The 14941-nt window shown below is 42.5% G+C and overlaps 1 protein-coding gene across 2 annotated transcripts in view; it reads right to left on the reverse strand.

The window, feature by feature from the left end:
* The window catches only part of myripb (myosin VIIA and Rab interacting protein b), an 83535-nt gene extending 75093 nt beyond the window's left edge, over positions 1 to 8442 (reverse strand). The window contains exons 1-2 of one of the 2 annotated variants that reach the window (XM_081718819.1): positions 8008 to 8442; positions 1046 to 1268 (exon numbers count right to left, since the gene is read on the reverse strand). In XM_081718819.1, the coding sequence (XP_081574945.1) occupies positions 1046 to 1155 (110 nt within the window). In that variant the 5' untranslated portion in view covers positions 1156 to 1268; positions 8008 to 8442. The remainder of the gene's footprint in view (positions 1 to 1045; positions 1269 to 8007) is intronic. The other variant, XM_035525912.2, reaches the window with a different exon arrangement.
* Positions 8443 to 14941: the final 6499 nt, after the last annotated feature.

Raw genomic sequence — 14941 nt, forward strand, 5'->3', positions numbered from 1 at the left:
CAGAGCATGGATGTGTCTGGATTCTCACTCTGAATCCAAGACAGATCTGCCAGATGACAACCGGAAGACCCTCAACCCCGTGTGCAGCAGGATGGGCACACAGCACTGATCCAAATCAAGCCCCTGCCAGACAGTTAGTATTTACCACAACCTGATTGGCGATTCCTACAGCACCAAACAGATGCTTTCTGAACAGCAGCAATGCACCAAACTGAATCACACAATACACACATCATCCTCACCAAGACAAGCAGCAACGTGTCCGGCGGGCCGATGCCCAATTCCTGACTAACATTACAGTACATTTAACACTTACAGCATTTGGCAGGCGCGCTTATCTAGAGTGACTTACATATTTATCCATATGGCACTGTGTGTACTCCTAGGGAATCAAACTCATGAAGCTGGGGTCGGTACCACCTCGCTCTACCTTTAACAGGTGAGCTACAAGAGACACCACGTGGCACCAAGCTGCAGAAAGGGCAGCACTTAACCATCGTCTAATAATCCAGTGGAAGTGGAAGCAACTCCGGAAGGCCCTGGTGTGCGCAGTGTCCCGCACGGCACGAACAACGCACATGGTGTGCCAACGCGGTAGAGACATGGGAGCTAGATGATAGCAGGAGAGCACGCTCGTACATCATGCTGACAGCTTTGTGAGTATTCAGTGCAGAGCAGACGTGGATGGTTACAAGTTACAAAAGCACAAAAAGAAATGGGACAGAGAGACTAACAGCTGAATAATAGAGATGGAATGTCAGAAGGAGCGCATGCAAGGTTTTCTTGTTTGCCTACAAGGGGAAGCTCCATCCGCACCTCATCAGGACAGATGCAGGGCTAATGGTCAGGAGAGGGAGAACAGAATATTCAGTTATGAGAAACTAGAGAAAGCTTGTCAGCTTGTCTTCTATTGGGTGAATGCCTGCACACATCCTCACTCATACACTGCACAGGCACACAAACAGTACACACTGCAAACAAAACAGTACACACAGCTAGCATGTGCAAACACAAACTCACTGCACACATGCACGCACACACTTACCTGAGGCGTTCTTCCTCTTTCTTGCGGAGTTTCATGTCTCGCTGTACCACTCTGAGCACATGCTCTGCCTCATCGTCTGTCAGTCCAGATAGGTCCAATTTTCGTCCCATGACTGCTGCTGCTGGCTCAATGATGGCAGTCAAAGGGGGACACCAAATGACAAGTGGGTTCAGTGGCCAGGTAGGGGAGCTCAGGACACAGATGCTGGAAAGGGGGGCCGTTCCTGGGGAAAACAGCACCAAACCTTTCAATATTTGCTTTGCATTTTTCAGCACCAATATTAGAGCTGGTGAAAAGCATTAAAAAAAAAAAAATCCCTCAAATTCCAGACTGATTTTGTATAACACTGCATACATTTTAGTGACTCAGTAGCCCATGATGTGTGAATACAGAGATTTGGATGTGGACAAAATATCTTTGGCCCCCTCCTCCCCATGGACTGTCTGACAGTCATGCGGATCAGTCCAACATGCCACATGTCAAACTCCCCCGTACAACATGGCACTCTGGGGGAGAGGCTTTATGGACACAAACTGGTAAATGACAGGCACATAATGGAAGAGTCATCTAAACATACGTCAAGCGTTCAGTAGGAAACAGGGCACCATTTGCCTACAGAACACCGAGTTCTTTGAGGAACGGTATTAGAAAGGCTCCGACCAGTGCAGTGGGATATTGGGTCATTCTTCTATAAGAAAAGCCTCCATTTCCTGGAGGGATGAAATGGGTAAAAATCCACTTGGCACTCTACACTTTGAATTTTGAACTTCCCATAATGCTTCCCTCAAGAGCCCGTGGTGCTTCCACCTGACTGGGCAGGCATGGAAGGCACTGACTTCCTTTCACAGTGTGCATGGAGCATGTATTGGAATATGAGAAACATGATGAGTGAACAGTGTTCACACTTAGAACTGCACCTAAGAATCTACCTGTTCCTTGCCCATTGGACAACACTGCAGAGCAATCTAATCTATCAACTCACATGACATGGATGACATTAACATTATGGATCCAACACCATATTTAGTCAGAAACATGCACTGTGGGTTGAAGTCATCCTGTGGCTTTCTGTGGACATGAAGCAAACAGGTTTTGTAAGCTCTGTCTGTTGCCCCATGTTTCGCCAAAAAACCACCAATCAATGTGCTTACTGGCAGACCTCTTTTACACCTGACAAGCACTGCTAACAGCTATTCAACCTAATAATGCTCACCTGTGTAGCTGACTTTGGAACTCCGATTCAATCACTTCGGTATCAAGGCCACTTCTCACTTTATGTTACTCCTCCACAGAAAAAGCCGCAGAAAATTTCAGACCCTTAACGAGAACACCTGTTACTGCTATTGCCTCTGATTGGTCAGCTAACGTGGCGGAGCGCCCTCGGGAGGGGGTTCCTGTAGGACTCTGGAGCACTCTCAGGCTTAGCAGTGCTGTTTCTGATAGCAACCCTTTATTCTGAGGCAACGGGTGTGGTGCTGCATGGAATGAACTTGTTTCACGAGTAGCTGATTGCAGAACACTAAACTATGATGCCTCTCTGCACCTCCATCTCTGTAATGGCATGGTGCATTGCTCTCTCTCTCTCTCTCTCAATGTAAAGAGCTGCGAGATTGTCAAGTCCATCAATGCACATACAAGGATGTTTATTGGATCATTTTGTAAGGCTTTAATAAGCTATAGTTCCTTCACATGACTGCGCACAGACACAGAGAAACAGACTTGTCATTAAACAGCAATCAAATGCTTTGGACTTCAATTTATTTTTTCATTTTATGAGGATCAGATGAGAACCTGGAGATCTACATCTGTACATCACAAAAGGTAAAGCCAGAAGCAGAAAGGAGCTGATATTACCCATACCCCACCGTGCTCCACCTTGATCCTGTTCTTCAGCACAGTTCATATCCTGCTCCAACGCACCCGTTTCTAACACTTGGATGTTCTTAAGTACATTCACTCTTAAGTAGATGAAATAAACTGCCAATGATTCTGCTTCTCTGTCCCTCTCTTTATAGAGGTGACTGAAGGAGCAGACTCACAGAGTCTAATATATGAGGCAAATATGCACCATTATATGGAAGCTGCCAGAGGCAGCCTATTAGTCAGCCTGGCTTTTTATAGGAAGCTGAAGTACAGCAGGGTAGGGGGGCATTTCATTCAGCTTACAGAACACAGACTCAATGTGTGGGTGGGGCAGGGGAGGGCTGATGGGCTCTAGGTGTGTGTGTGTGTGTGTGTGTGTGTGTGAGAGAGAGGCAAGGCTGCTCAACAGAAATAAAAAAGATGACTGAATGTGGAGAGAAGGGGCAGGGGATGATGCTTTGGGGGATGACTCAGTCAGCTGTGCTCTGTATCTCCACCAATCACATTACTCTCCCTCTGTTTACAACTATTCTGCCCTTGACTGACGGATACTTACACACACACACGGGTTATATCTCAGACATTTAGGTTTCCACCAAAACCACATAGACATTTGAATACACTTCTCCATCATTAACCTCCATGTAAAATTGTCATTTAAATTCCCACACAAACTCGCCTAATGTTAGCATTCCGACAGTTTCATGCAAGTACCCCCTCTCCCTCCATCCACCAAGTCTTCGTGAGGGTTTATAAAATAAAATAAAAAACACCTAAGCCTACCTCAGTCAGTGAGCCAGAGAAAAAGCTCAGAAAACAAAGGGCCTCCTGCATTTTCGATGCTGAGGCATTCGCGGAGAGCGCGCCTCTTTATAAAAGCCCTGCTTTTTCCTGACCAGTCTGCAGCGATTTTCTCTGCAGCTTAGGAGATAATCAACCACTTCAAACAGTGAAGAAAAGGGCAGCCAGCCAGCCTCTCACCCTCAGGCTAAACCTCGCTATGCAGCAGAGCAGAGAAGAAGTAAAGAGTGACTTGCTTCTGAAAGTTCACTGATCCCTTATTACGTCTTACCCTTTCAGAAGCAAATGTGCATGCGATTCTAAAACTCCCAGTCAGCATCTGCTATTGTTCCACTATTGAGGGAGCTCTCACTTCTGTGTCTTGCCAAAATATGCACGTGTCAAGCAGTTAATGCACTGCAGGGATCTTTTGGATGTCACATTCATAATGCACCCATACACTGCCATACACGGTTGGCTACATTTTAGGGTTGAGTTCTGAGGGAGGAAACATATTTTGAACACACATATAGTGTAACATTCTGTCTTCCAAGAAGCACGCGCGCGCACACACACACACACACACACACACACCCTCTGAGAGGTACAATTTTTAGCAATCTTCTCAAATTTCAGAAATTTGACGTATTGAAGAGGTTTAGTACCCTTTTTTTTCTAGCAATCATTAAGCAGGTTTATAGGGCAATCTGAACCATGCACAAAATGGAGTGATTGTTTTGACTCCTGAAAGGCATGGTGTGCGCCTTTTGGTCAGTGGAGCCCAAATTTCAAGGTCTCCCAAAGTATGAAGAAAATAAGGTAAAATATTTTTAAAACAAATGGTATGTTCAGCATATATGCATGCCACCACAGCAATCCACACTATGGATTTATATACCTTAAACCTATATAATTTAAATGTATTAAGTCAATTAGCAAATATTTTTGCCTAAAAACATTGTAAGATGGATTTATGTCCACCCAGAGCAACTTATCCTTGGTATCTTTGTTATTTAACCTTGCACAAGAAAGCTAGCCATGAGTAGCCTGTCCAGAGTAAAGTTATTTATGAACTCATCTACCAAACCACATAGTGCCCGGAACACGTTGTTATATGAGAAATAGGTGTGTGGTACCAAGACAGCACACCTTATGCACAGACATATACTGCAGTGTATACATTTAGACTGAGGGAATGGTGATAGCATACACGCAAAAGGCCTCTCTATACAGAAGCCCAAATATTGGCTGCTTCCAGTAGAACTGTCGTTGGTCATGTGACTTATAGGGATGTTTTCAGCAGTGGCCAAAATGACACTGTCTGAGGCAGGTGACGTGTGTGCATGCTTTGGAACCCTCATGACCCGGATCCCTGATCTAAAGATGATGCGAAAACCATCACGGTGGATCTAGAAACTGCAATTAGAAACTCTAAAGTACAAGCACAGCAACAAAACAGTCCCCACCAGCAGGGCTATTATTTAAGGACAGGTTGAATGTAGTTTTTATCTCATCTATTTTATTGTTTACTGTTGACTGATCATTGTTATTAGGACTTTTTATTGCTATCGTTTTATTATACATAGTGATGCATTACTTATTTTCAAGTAATTATTTCCTGCACATGTAATATATCTATCACCTTTGTCCTAAGGTGATTTTGGCCAGTGAGCTTTCAAGCCATATTTTCATGAATGAACAGGGGTTTTATGCTTGCCCACGACCCAAAACATTGTTAATCCGAACTTGCATGCAGACCAGATGTGGCCACCCAGATCTGACGTCAACGCTAACTGCTCATACAAAATGAACACATGAGATTTTGGCTCAGCTGCTCAAATAAGATCAACAGGTTTATTTAATGATTTGAATACAACATTTAAAGATCCTGAAGGAAAGTTACATAATCTTTAAAGCATAATCTGACTCAGAAGACTTGAGCCAAAGGCACTGCTGGGAAGATGTTACGGGAATACAACATTTAAAGATCCTTAAATTACATAATCTTTAAAGCATAATCTGACTCAGAAGACTTGAGCCAAAGGCACTGCTGGGAAGATGTTACGGGAATACAACATTTAAAGATCCTGAAGTTACATAATCTTTAAAGCATAATCTGACTCAGAAGACTTGAGCCAAAGGCACTGCTGGGAAGATGTTACGGGAATACAACATTTAAAGATCCTTAAATTACATAATCTTTAAAGCATAATCTGACTCAGAAGACTTGAGCCAAAGGCACTGCTGGGAAGATGTTACGGGAATACAACATTTAAAGATCCTTAAATTACATAATCTTTAAAGCATAATCTGACTCAGAAGACTTGAGCCAAAGGCACTGCTGGGAAGATGTTACGGGAATACAACATTTAAAGATCCTTAAGTTACATAATCTTTAAAGCATAATCTGACTCAGAAGACTTGAGCCAAAGGCACTGCTGGGAAGATGTTACGGGAATACAAAATTTAAAGATCCTTAAATTACATAATCTTTAAAGCATAATCTGACTCAGAAGACTTGAGCCAAAGGCACTGCTGGGAAGATGTTACGGGAATACAACATTTAAAGATCCTTAAATTACATAATCTTTAAAGCATAATCTGACTCAGAAGATTTGAGCCAAAGGCACTGCTGGGAAGATGTTACGGGAATTGTGGTGGCCGCCTTCATTTTGTCTGTATGCAAATAATAGGTTTGTGGGCTTGGCTAAAAGATCAGGCACACACTAATGTAGGGCTGCGTCCCATTATGCAGTGATGAAGTGAGACTACTCCTCTTTAGTACAGTCATATACTGGCATAATGATGTACTGACTTCCCTGAGCAGTTGGACACCCATATGGTACATTTGGGGTGTAGCGAGTAGAGCAGTCAAACCTCACTTTTCAGAGGAAAGCTGTGGAGCTCTCACCTCTTCAGTCTGGCAGTTTGGACGAATATGGCAAGTACAAAAATAATAGGGACCTGGAGGCAGCTCAATTGGGTGAACAGCTGTGACGATCAGTTCGATCAGACTTAATCAGAAGAAAACCGAACAGCCAGGTACAGCTGGAATGTGGGTTTAACATGTGAGGTTCTTGTCTGATCACACTGGGATGCAACCTCTGCAGATAGATGAGATAAGGAGCCCAGCTCTCTGTATTCACATTCTGTCATTTGTCTTCCTTGAACAGTGCAAATAGAGAAGCAATAAAGGATTACCATCATCTGCTGGATCCTAAAAAGCACCTAGTGCAGGCTGCCCTCCATCCTGGATCTCCACTCTACAGTTTCAGCATTGTGACTTTTTTCTATGCCTAGCACAAGATTCGACAAGCACTGCCATATGAGGCAAATTCACAGAACAGTAATATAAAATCCTAGACCTGGGCAAGAGCATTAAAAATAAACCAAGTCTGGATAAAACTTTATGTATTTATTTTTTCCTTCTTCCACCATATCTAGAAGGTGTAATCAGTCTTCCTGATTGACACGAGCTTCAGAAAAACCGCAGTTCAGTTTTGTTGAACTTTGTTAGGCCTATACTATCATATGACATGTTTTTGCACATCATAAAGTGTCTAACACTAACACAGCCAATGCTGCTTTAAAAGCATTCTACCATGGAGGTCACGAGCATGTAAACCGTGCCTGCGCGTTCTCCCGTACTCAGGATGACCCCGTTAAATCTTTACCCTAACCCTGCCCCTCACCAAATGGTAATCTTTGGCACTGACAATATGAACAGCTCCTAGGACACACTTAATGGCACGTGAGTGGCACGTTTGAACAGAGGCAAGAGACTGTGGGCTAAATTGTACCTGACATCCGGATAAAGTGGCCATTAAAAACATAACTATCCGTATAAAGATTAATGTTTACTCTTCCAGCACACTGATATATACTGCGCCAGGGTGCCTTTTTTCATCCCAGCCGTTAACACATGCTTCACATCTTGACAACACCGCAAATCTCTTCTAACATCCGGAAAAAAAACAAAAAAACGGCCCCGCATGGTAAACTACGGGACTGGTTCAAATGCCAGTTATAAATGCAATGTCCTCCCGACGGAATCAAAACATATTTTATCAATGCCGATTCCGCGTTTATGGATGCATGCAGAGTTCGCCCTAGCGCCACGTCCTATTATTCTGTCTAACCTAGACCGGTCTCCAGCATTAGATCACATGAAAGCAACTGCTTCTAATCATTTGATTATTGCTCTCCTCCGCCAAGTGTTCAGGCACAAAGTTTTGTGTCTTTATACATAAATGTAATCACTTAGCCATTCGGTACCCGTTTCCCGAATTCACGAAAATATCCTACACTAAATAACTTACGCAAAACCACGAGCGCTGGATGCACTGGATGTCCACAGATACCCTTTACCGGACACGGCAGCCGGAGGACACGAATTTGGCTCGGTAAACTTCCGCCGAATCTCTCTCCCGGTCAGTCTCGCAGTGGTGTCGGTCTGTTTGTTTGTTTTTTGTTGTTGTTGTTGTTTTTCCCACGCCGCCACAGTCAGCGTCGGAGTCACAGTCACGCGCTTTGACTCACGGGGCGCCGACTGGAGCAAGCCGATTTGCAGGCTTTGCGTGCGTGTGCGCGCTGCGCTTTTAGATACAGACTCAAACGCTTCCGTGCCCGAATGTCGAGCGCGCAGGTGAAGTCTGATAAGTGACCGCTTCTCCCTTTTGGGTGCGCCAGTTTCACGCGTTGACGTCCAACGGCTGACTCCATCCTCTTCTACCACCCGATCGTACCGCCGAACGGCCAATCAGAGAACTGCGCTACCGCAGAATTAACTCGCGCATCACGGCGCCGCGCCACGCGTCCATTCGAACCTGATTCATGCACAGGCGGATACGGTGGGCTAAACCCATTATAATCTGAAACCAAGAAACCGGCACTAAGCAGCGCTTCAAAGACGTCATTAAAATAAATAAATAAATCCTTGGCTGTTTGATGGGGCGGGAGACAACAATCATGACTTTGCCGATAGTCATCTTTAAACCGGTAATGTTAATTTAACTTCTGATTATTATTTTTTTAATTGCAGGATGTTTGGGCCTTTATTTTTTACATGCCACGGAAATATGTTTTTACGACATAAATCTTTGAATTGGTCAATAAACCTTTCGCAGCTCCTACAATGGAGTAGCATTCTTTTGTACAATTGCTTAATTTTTCACATAACCAATGATCTTGAAATGAGCACATTCACAAAAATAATTTTTTTTTATCACTGGACCAAAACTGTGATACTCTTCAGACTCTTATCACAAGAGTATACAAATACAAATGCAGCGCATTAGTAATTAGTGAGCAGAGAATAATAGATCTGAACTGCATGTTGCTATTTTAGTTACATAAACATTAGGTCATTTGGTGGACTAATGATCTTCACTTTGGTTATACACTCCCGAACAGTGCTGATCAAATTTCCAAAATGTTATCTAATGGGTGTAATACATTAGTACAGTCTGTTTAAAAATAAATGTTTCGGGCAGTAAAGCTACTTATTGAATTCTAATACCCTAAATCCTGAAATCACGTGGGGAGTATACTGCCTACTCTACATCTATAGACAGTTACTGAACAATTGCCAAGGTGAGTGGAGCAGACCACCTCAATTAGGTCAGCTAGGTCTGTTCATCCCTCGCACCTGTTACTGAACCAAGTAGTGAGAGCAGAGGTCAGTCTGTTACCAGAGAGACCAGCCACCCATGTCAGAGAAACCAGGCAACAGATCCACTGTTGGTGCCAACTGCCGAGTCTTTAAACAGGCCAGTCATGAGAGAGAGAGAGAGAGAGAGAGAGAGAGAGTGTGTGTGAATGAGCGAGGCAGTGAGCGAGTACGAGAGATTGTATTTTGTTGCATATTCTTATTCTCCTTCAGGAAAATCAATTTGGCAGCACACGTGTCTTCCCAGTCAGTGCAGAACCAGTGCGTCCTGTACATATGGTGGTGGGAGACGTGGCAGGATCCCAGGAGGTGGAGAGGGGGGAGGGAATTTACCTCCTTATCAACACAGCACAGCAGCTCATTCTGCTGAGAGCAGCAGGTTTCTAAAGGATCCAGCTGAGGGCTTTCACAGCACTAGAGGACAATTAGGATAAACTCCATCCACTCCCTTCTGCTTGCTACCTTACACCAACAAAGAACTGAACCGCCACTGAAAGTCACCGAACCCCATTCGCTACTTTTAAATCCATCAGCATGGCACAGCACATTATCTTAATGCCACTGTCTAGGCCACTAGGGCACAGTTATTCTAGGTCACTTTAATCTAAATCTGACAGGAGGTTATAAAGTCTCCCTCAATACTAATGTTGTGCTATTCCCCCTGTACCATGCAGAAGTTGCTCTTCCTGAAACTTGAGTCTCGTATGCTGAAAGACAAACTGACACCGCTCTCCAGAATCAGACCCACAATGGCCACAGTGGTGAAAAGGTAAAGATTATGGAGCATGTTAAAATGCTCTCATAAATAAACACCTGCTCTCCACTCATCTCACACTTTGACAGGCTTTGTGTAAAATTAATAACACCGACTACATGAATGCAACACGTTCCATAGTGTGCTTATGACTTTGAAGAGTGGTACTGCACTTGAGCTCATTGTTCTCTACTATTCTAAAGCTCATACAGCCCTGGCCTGAGATGATCTCTACATGTCCCAGTGGAACCGTTGTGGAGATGTTGTGAAAAACACTTACAAAGAATTCATTTTCTATTGTTATAGAGAATGAATTCACTTTAAAAATGTTTTTCTTGATTTCTAATGGTTGTTGTGTTCTTCACTTTAAAAGAAGCTCAGTCTCAAGAGAAAAAAAACCAAAACTTATGTTAATCTTAAATACGCAAATGGTACTTAAACAAGATTATTTTTCCTTCAATAACGAACCATTTTTTAGGCTGTTCTTATAAAACCATATAAACTGGTCAGGAGATTTAGAGGAAAACATTTTTCCAGTATCCTGTCTGTTGTCAGTGTGATAGCCAGCCCATTCCTGGAGAGATGAGTGTTAAATGTTACTCCACTCAACATATAGGTTAGGGATGGAAAGGTACTAAAAGTCACACGGCCACAGTTGACACTAAAGATGTCTTGGACTGGATATTTGTGTATGCACATGTACAGGTTAATGAATCACCAAATTTAATTCATACCAAATCACAAACTGGGTGATAGGTTTTGTGTTTAGATCTCTCTTTTCTGTTAATGACATTTTAATTCTCATGAACATGCACAACATGTTATCAGATACCATCAATCACTCTTACTGGTGCTCAGATTCTAAAGCCAGGTAATGGCTGATCATTCTTGTCATGTTCCCCACAACAAAAATCATTACAGGACAAGTTTGCATCAGCTCAAATGGTTAATAAGAGATCACTTCAACTACTGCAGGATAACAGTAGTTTAATTACTGTCATTATTGTATTCATTCATGTTTAAACTCCATTCAAAACCCTGTAGGAATTTGGCAGTCATACAAACTTGTACAAATTAGAAGCTGCAAATTTGCCCTTTATACAATAGCACAATTTAAATTAGTTAATAAATTAAAAGGTTATAAAACCTGAAAGTTCTTGCCCTATTAAATCTGAATGAATCATTTCACTACAGTCAAAAGTACCTAGCCAAGAACTAAAGTCTAATATAAGCCAGTTAGAATGATGCATTTCTTTTTGTCTTAGGTCTCATCCATCTCTAAAGTAAGACAAGGATTTCAGATAAACTCTTGGCCAGAAGACTGCTAGCATTATGATGAGGCCTGTGTTCTGGAAATGGCAGTCTTACCCTCATGACACTGATTTCTGTTCAAACCACCTTTCTGGGCAGCAGGGCTTAATTGCTTTGCACCTTGGTTCACATGAATAAGTCATTGCACAGAAAAAACTCCCAGACACATTCCTCCAATACATGAAGAACAGATATATGGAACACTCAGGAAACCTGGTCTCACCTCTGATTGTTTTACTACTCATGGAAGTAATGCTCACTGAGGTAACATAAATATGGTGCACACAAGCAGGAGCAGGAATTCTAGCCTGTGGGGAAGCAAAAGTATGTGAGCTTTTAAGATTAGCAGATAATTTGAAGATGAAATTTGAGTCAAGCAATGTTAATCAGTGGGATGAAAATCAGGTGTGAGTGGGCACCCTGTTTTATTTAAAGTACGGAGAGCCATCAAGTCAGATAACCACAACACATTTGTGGAAGTGTATTATGACATGAACATGGGAGCTTTCTGAGACCCTCAATTGATGCTAATCAGACTGGAGAAGGTTACCAAGCCATCTATTAAGATTTTGAATTACGCTGATTCACATTCAGACAGATGGTGTAGAAATGGAGGAAAGTCAAGACCATTATTACCCTTCCCAAGAGTAGTCACCCAACAAAAATCAGACCAAAAGCCTTTCTCACATTGGATAAGGTTAATGTTCATAAGTCCCCCATCAGGAGAACACTGGACAACAGTGGTTTGCATGGCAGGGTTGCAATGCAGATAGCCACTGCTCTTCAAAAACAATATACCAAACTGCAGATAGGCAGATCACATAGATAAGCCAGAAGTCTATTGGAACAATGTTTTGTGGACAGATGAGACCAAAATAGATATTTTTGGTTTAAATGAGAAATGTTTGGAGAAAGGAAAACACTGCATTTCAACCTAAATCCCTAATCCTTTCAGTGAAACATGGTGGTGGTAGAATCACGGTTTGGGCCTGTTATGTAATATTGGATCATTTTCCTCAATAAATAAATGACAGTCTAATATTTTTGTTTCATTTGATTATTTGGTTCTCTTTATCTACTTTTACGACTTGTAGGATAATCTGTTTAATTTTTAAGTCACATTTATGGATCAATATAGATACTTCTAAAGGGTTCACAATCTTTCAAGCACCACTGTATCACCCCTTAACCCCTTAACCAACATGTAGGAGAGGAGGTTATTGGGTAAAAAAACTGCTCACTTTCAGCAGTGTGATCCCTCCAAACATAGGACAATACTTGGATTTAGATTTACATTTTTCAAAACAACTAATACCCTTGTACGTGGCTGTTTATGTCATAACACAATAAGACACACAAAGTGTGTGTGGGTTTGTGTCACTTTCTCATTGCCCATGGGTATTTGTTTTGTTATTGGTGCATGTTGGTCTGGCAGAGGATATTTTTCAGAACTGGAGTGCTGATATTTCCTCATACAATGTGCCATTTCAGACTGCTGAGCTGGAGCATTTCATTTGAATTGTGAGGTAAAATGTGAACCCTTTGGAATTATCTGGATCTGCTTGAGCTAAACAATCGCTGTTTTTTTGTTTTGTTTTGTTTTAAATAATTCAATAAGAAGCATTTTAAGTATATCCCATGTACAGTGTGGGATGGAGACTTTCAACTAAACAACATACACAAGGAAACACAGTAGTTTGTACAGCACAATTATTGTACAGCACCGGTATTATTCTTACGCATGGGACGCACCATGACCAACACTGCCCTCCTACGAATGACACAGTAACTGCATCCATGGGGTCAGGGCCAGCAGCCTCTGGAGGACACTCAGTCCTTGAACCAGAGCGAGCTAGTCCCACAGAGGACTAGAAGCAGGCCATCCTGCTGAGAGTGCATTTCAAGAGATATTCAATCATACCTTTCACAAAATCAGTTTGTGACATGTTTAAATTAAATTAAAGATAATAAAATAAAAGATATTAAGGTGACTGAGACTAATTACTGCACCTGGGATCTCTTTCCACTTATCACCGGATTTAAAGGCTTCCAGATTCTTCATCACTTTTTCTTTCATCTGGATTTATCTTAATTATTTTTTTCACACCCCTTTCATTCTCAACCTGTCCACATAGCTTGACATTAGACAGGTGCGATTCTTTGTGTGCTATGAGAGCGTGTGTGTGTGGGTGTGCACCCACCTGCTAAGTTCCTCTCACCTCAGCTGTTAACATGATCATATGGCTCCTTTCATTTGGAAACAGACTCCTAAGACCCTCTAAAACTGGTTTTTAGTTTTTTTCTTCCTAATACAATTCTTAATATTTACATTTTAAATTATCATTCGACAACATTTACAATGTGAAAACATTAACTGTACATTATTATATATCTATCTCCAGCTCCATCTCATTAAAATAGGCTAATGTGACGATACTGTTAGAAGAAATGGGGGAAAAAAATTGGAGTGGGGCAATGTAGTAGGGGAAAGCCAGGTCTTTTCAAGCTGATTTTAAGTCCCCTTTAATCTCAGCTGAGGCATGGAGCCCTGTGCAGATGTAGCTATGGAAACATATCACACAGTCACACCCTGAACCACATGTTTAATTGAAACTGGCCTTGGAAAATCTGGGAAGAACAGGAGCAGGAGCAGCTGCAAGGCCGTGGGGTTCTGGACATCTGCCCCAGACCAATTTCAGCTTCCCGCGTTCCCCCTCTCTTTCATCACCACTCCTCTGGTTCCTCTTTTATCAACTCTCCCTCACTCCCTCCCCCCATCAGCATGCCTGTTTGATCTCTTATCCTCTATCTCAATTCGAACAGCTGCAGGTTCTTTGACAGTTCTCCTTTGAAGAGCTCTTCAACCAACAATGGGATCATCTCATTTTTTTTTTCCAGCATTGTCTCTCTCAGTTCAGTGCATGACTCTACTTTTCTAGAGTTTTTTGAGCAGATATCCGAGACCTTGAACCTTCATCACTCGGCATCCTGATTAAAATGCTCCTTGTCTTCATGACCTATGATTTTTTTAAACTCCTCTCCTTTTATCTGCCTCCTTCCATTCATAACACGCTTCCCCATTGACTGGCCCACGTTTCCAGCTGCAGGTACCATCCTGCCACCGGGCCTCCTTCAGTCCGTTATGAGTCAGCAGATAAATGACTAATGTAGCACCAGCACTTATGAGCGAGTAAGAGTGCTGTCTTTGCACACACATCAGAACTGACCACGAGGAGCGCTTAGCTGACTCAGAAGGATATGCAAACCCCCCCAGCGCTGGCTGAGCTGGCAGCGGCAGGCATCACCTTTCCTTTCATCAGGCTGTCTGGCACAGAGCATTTGGTTTGAGGTCATAACCAATGCCACAGGAAGTGCCAAGGAACTCATACAGATGCAGCAAATACGGTACAGCTAGCAGTTCTACCAAACTCCACGTTGTGATTGCATGTGCTCTTCAAACGTTTTTATCCTAGACGCATAGCAAGCAGTCCTTCTCTAATAATGCCCTAGTGAAGCAGTT

This window comes from Electrophorus electricus, chromosome 1 (assembly GCF_041902795.1).
Source record: "Electrophorus electricus isolate QZ-2024a chromosome 1, ASM4190279v1, whole genome shotgun sequence".
Taxonomy (NCBI): Eukaryota; Metazoa; Chordata; class Actinopteri; order Gymnotiformes; family Gymnotidae; genus Electrophorus; species Electrophorus electricus.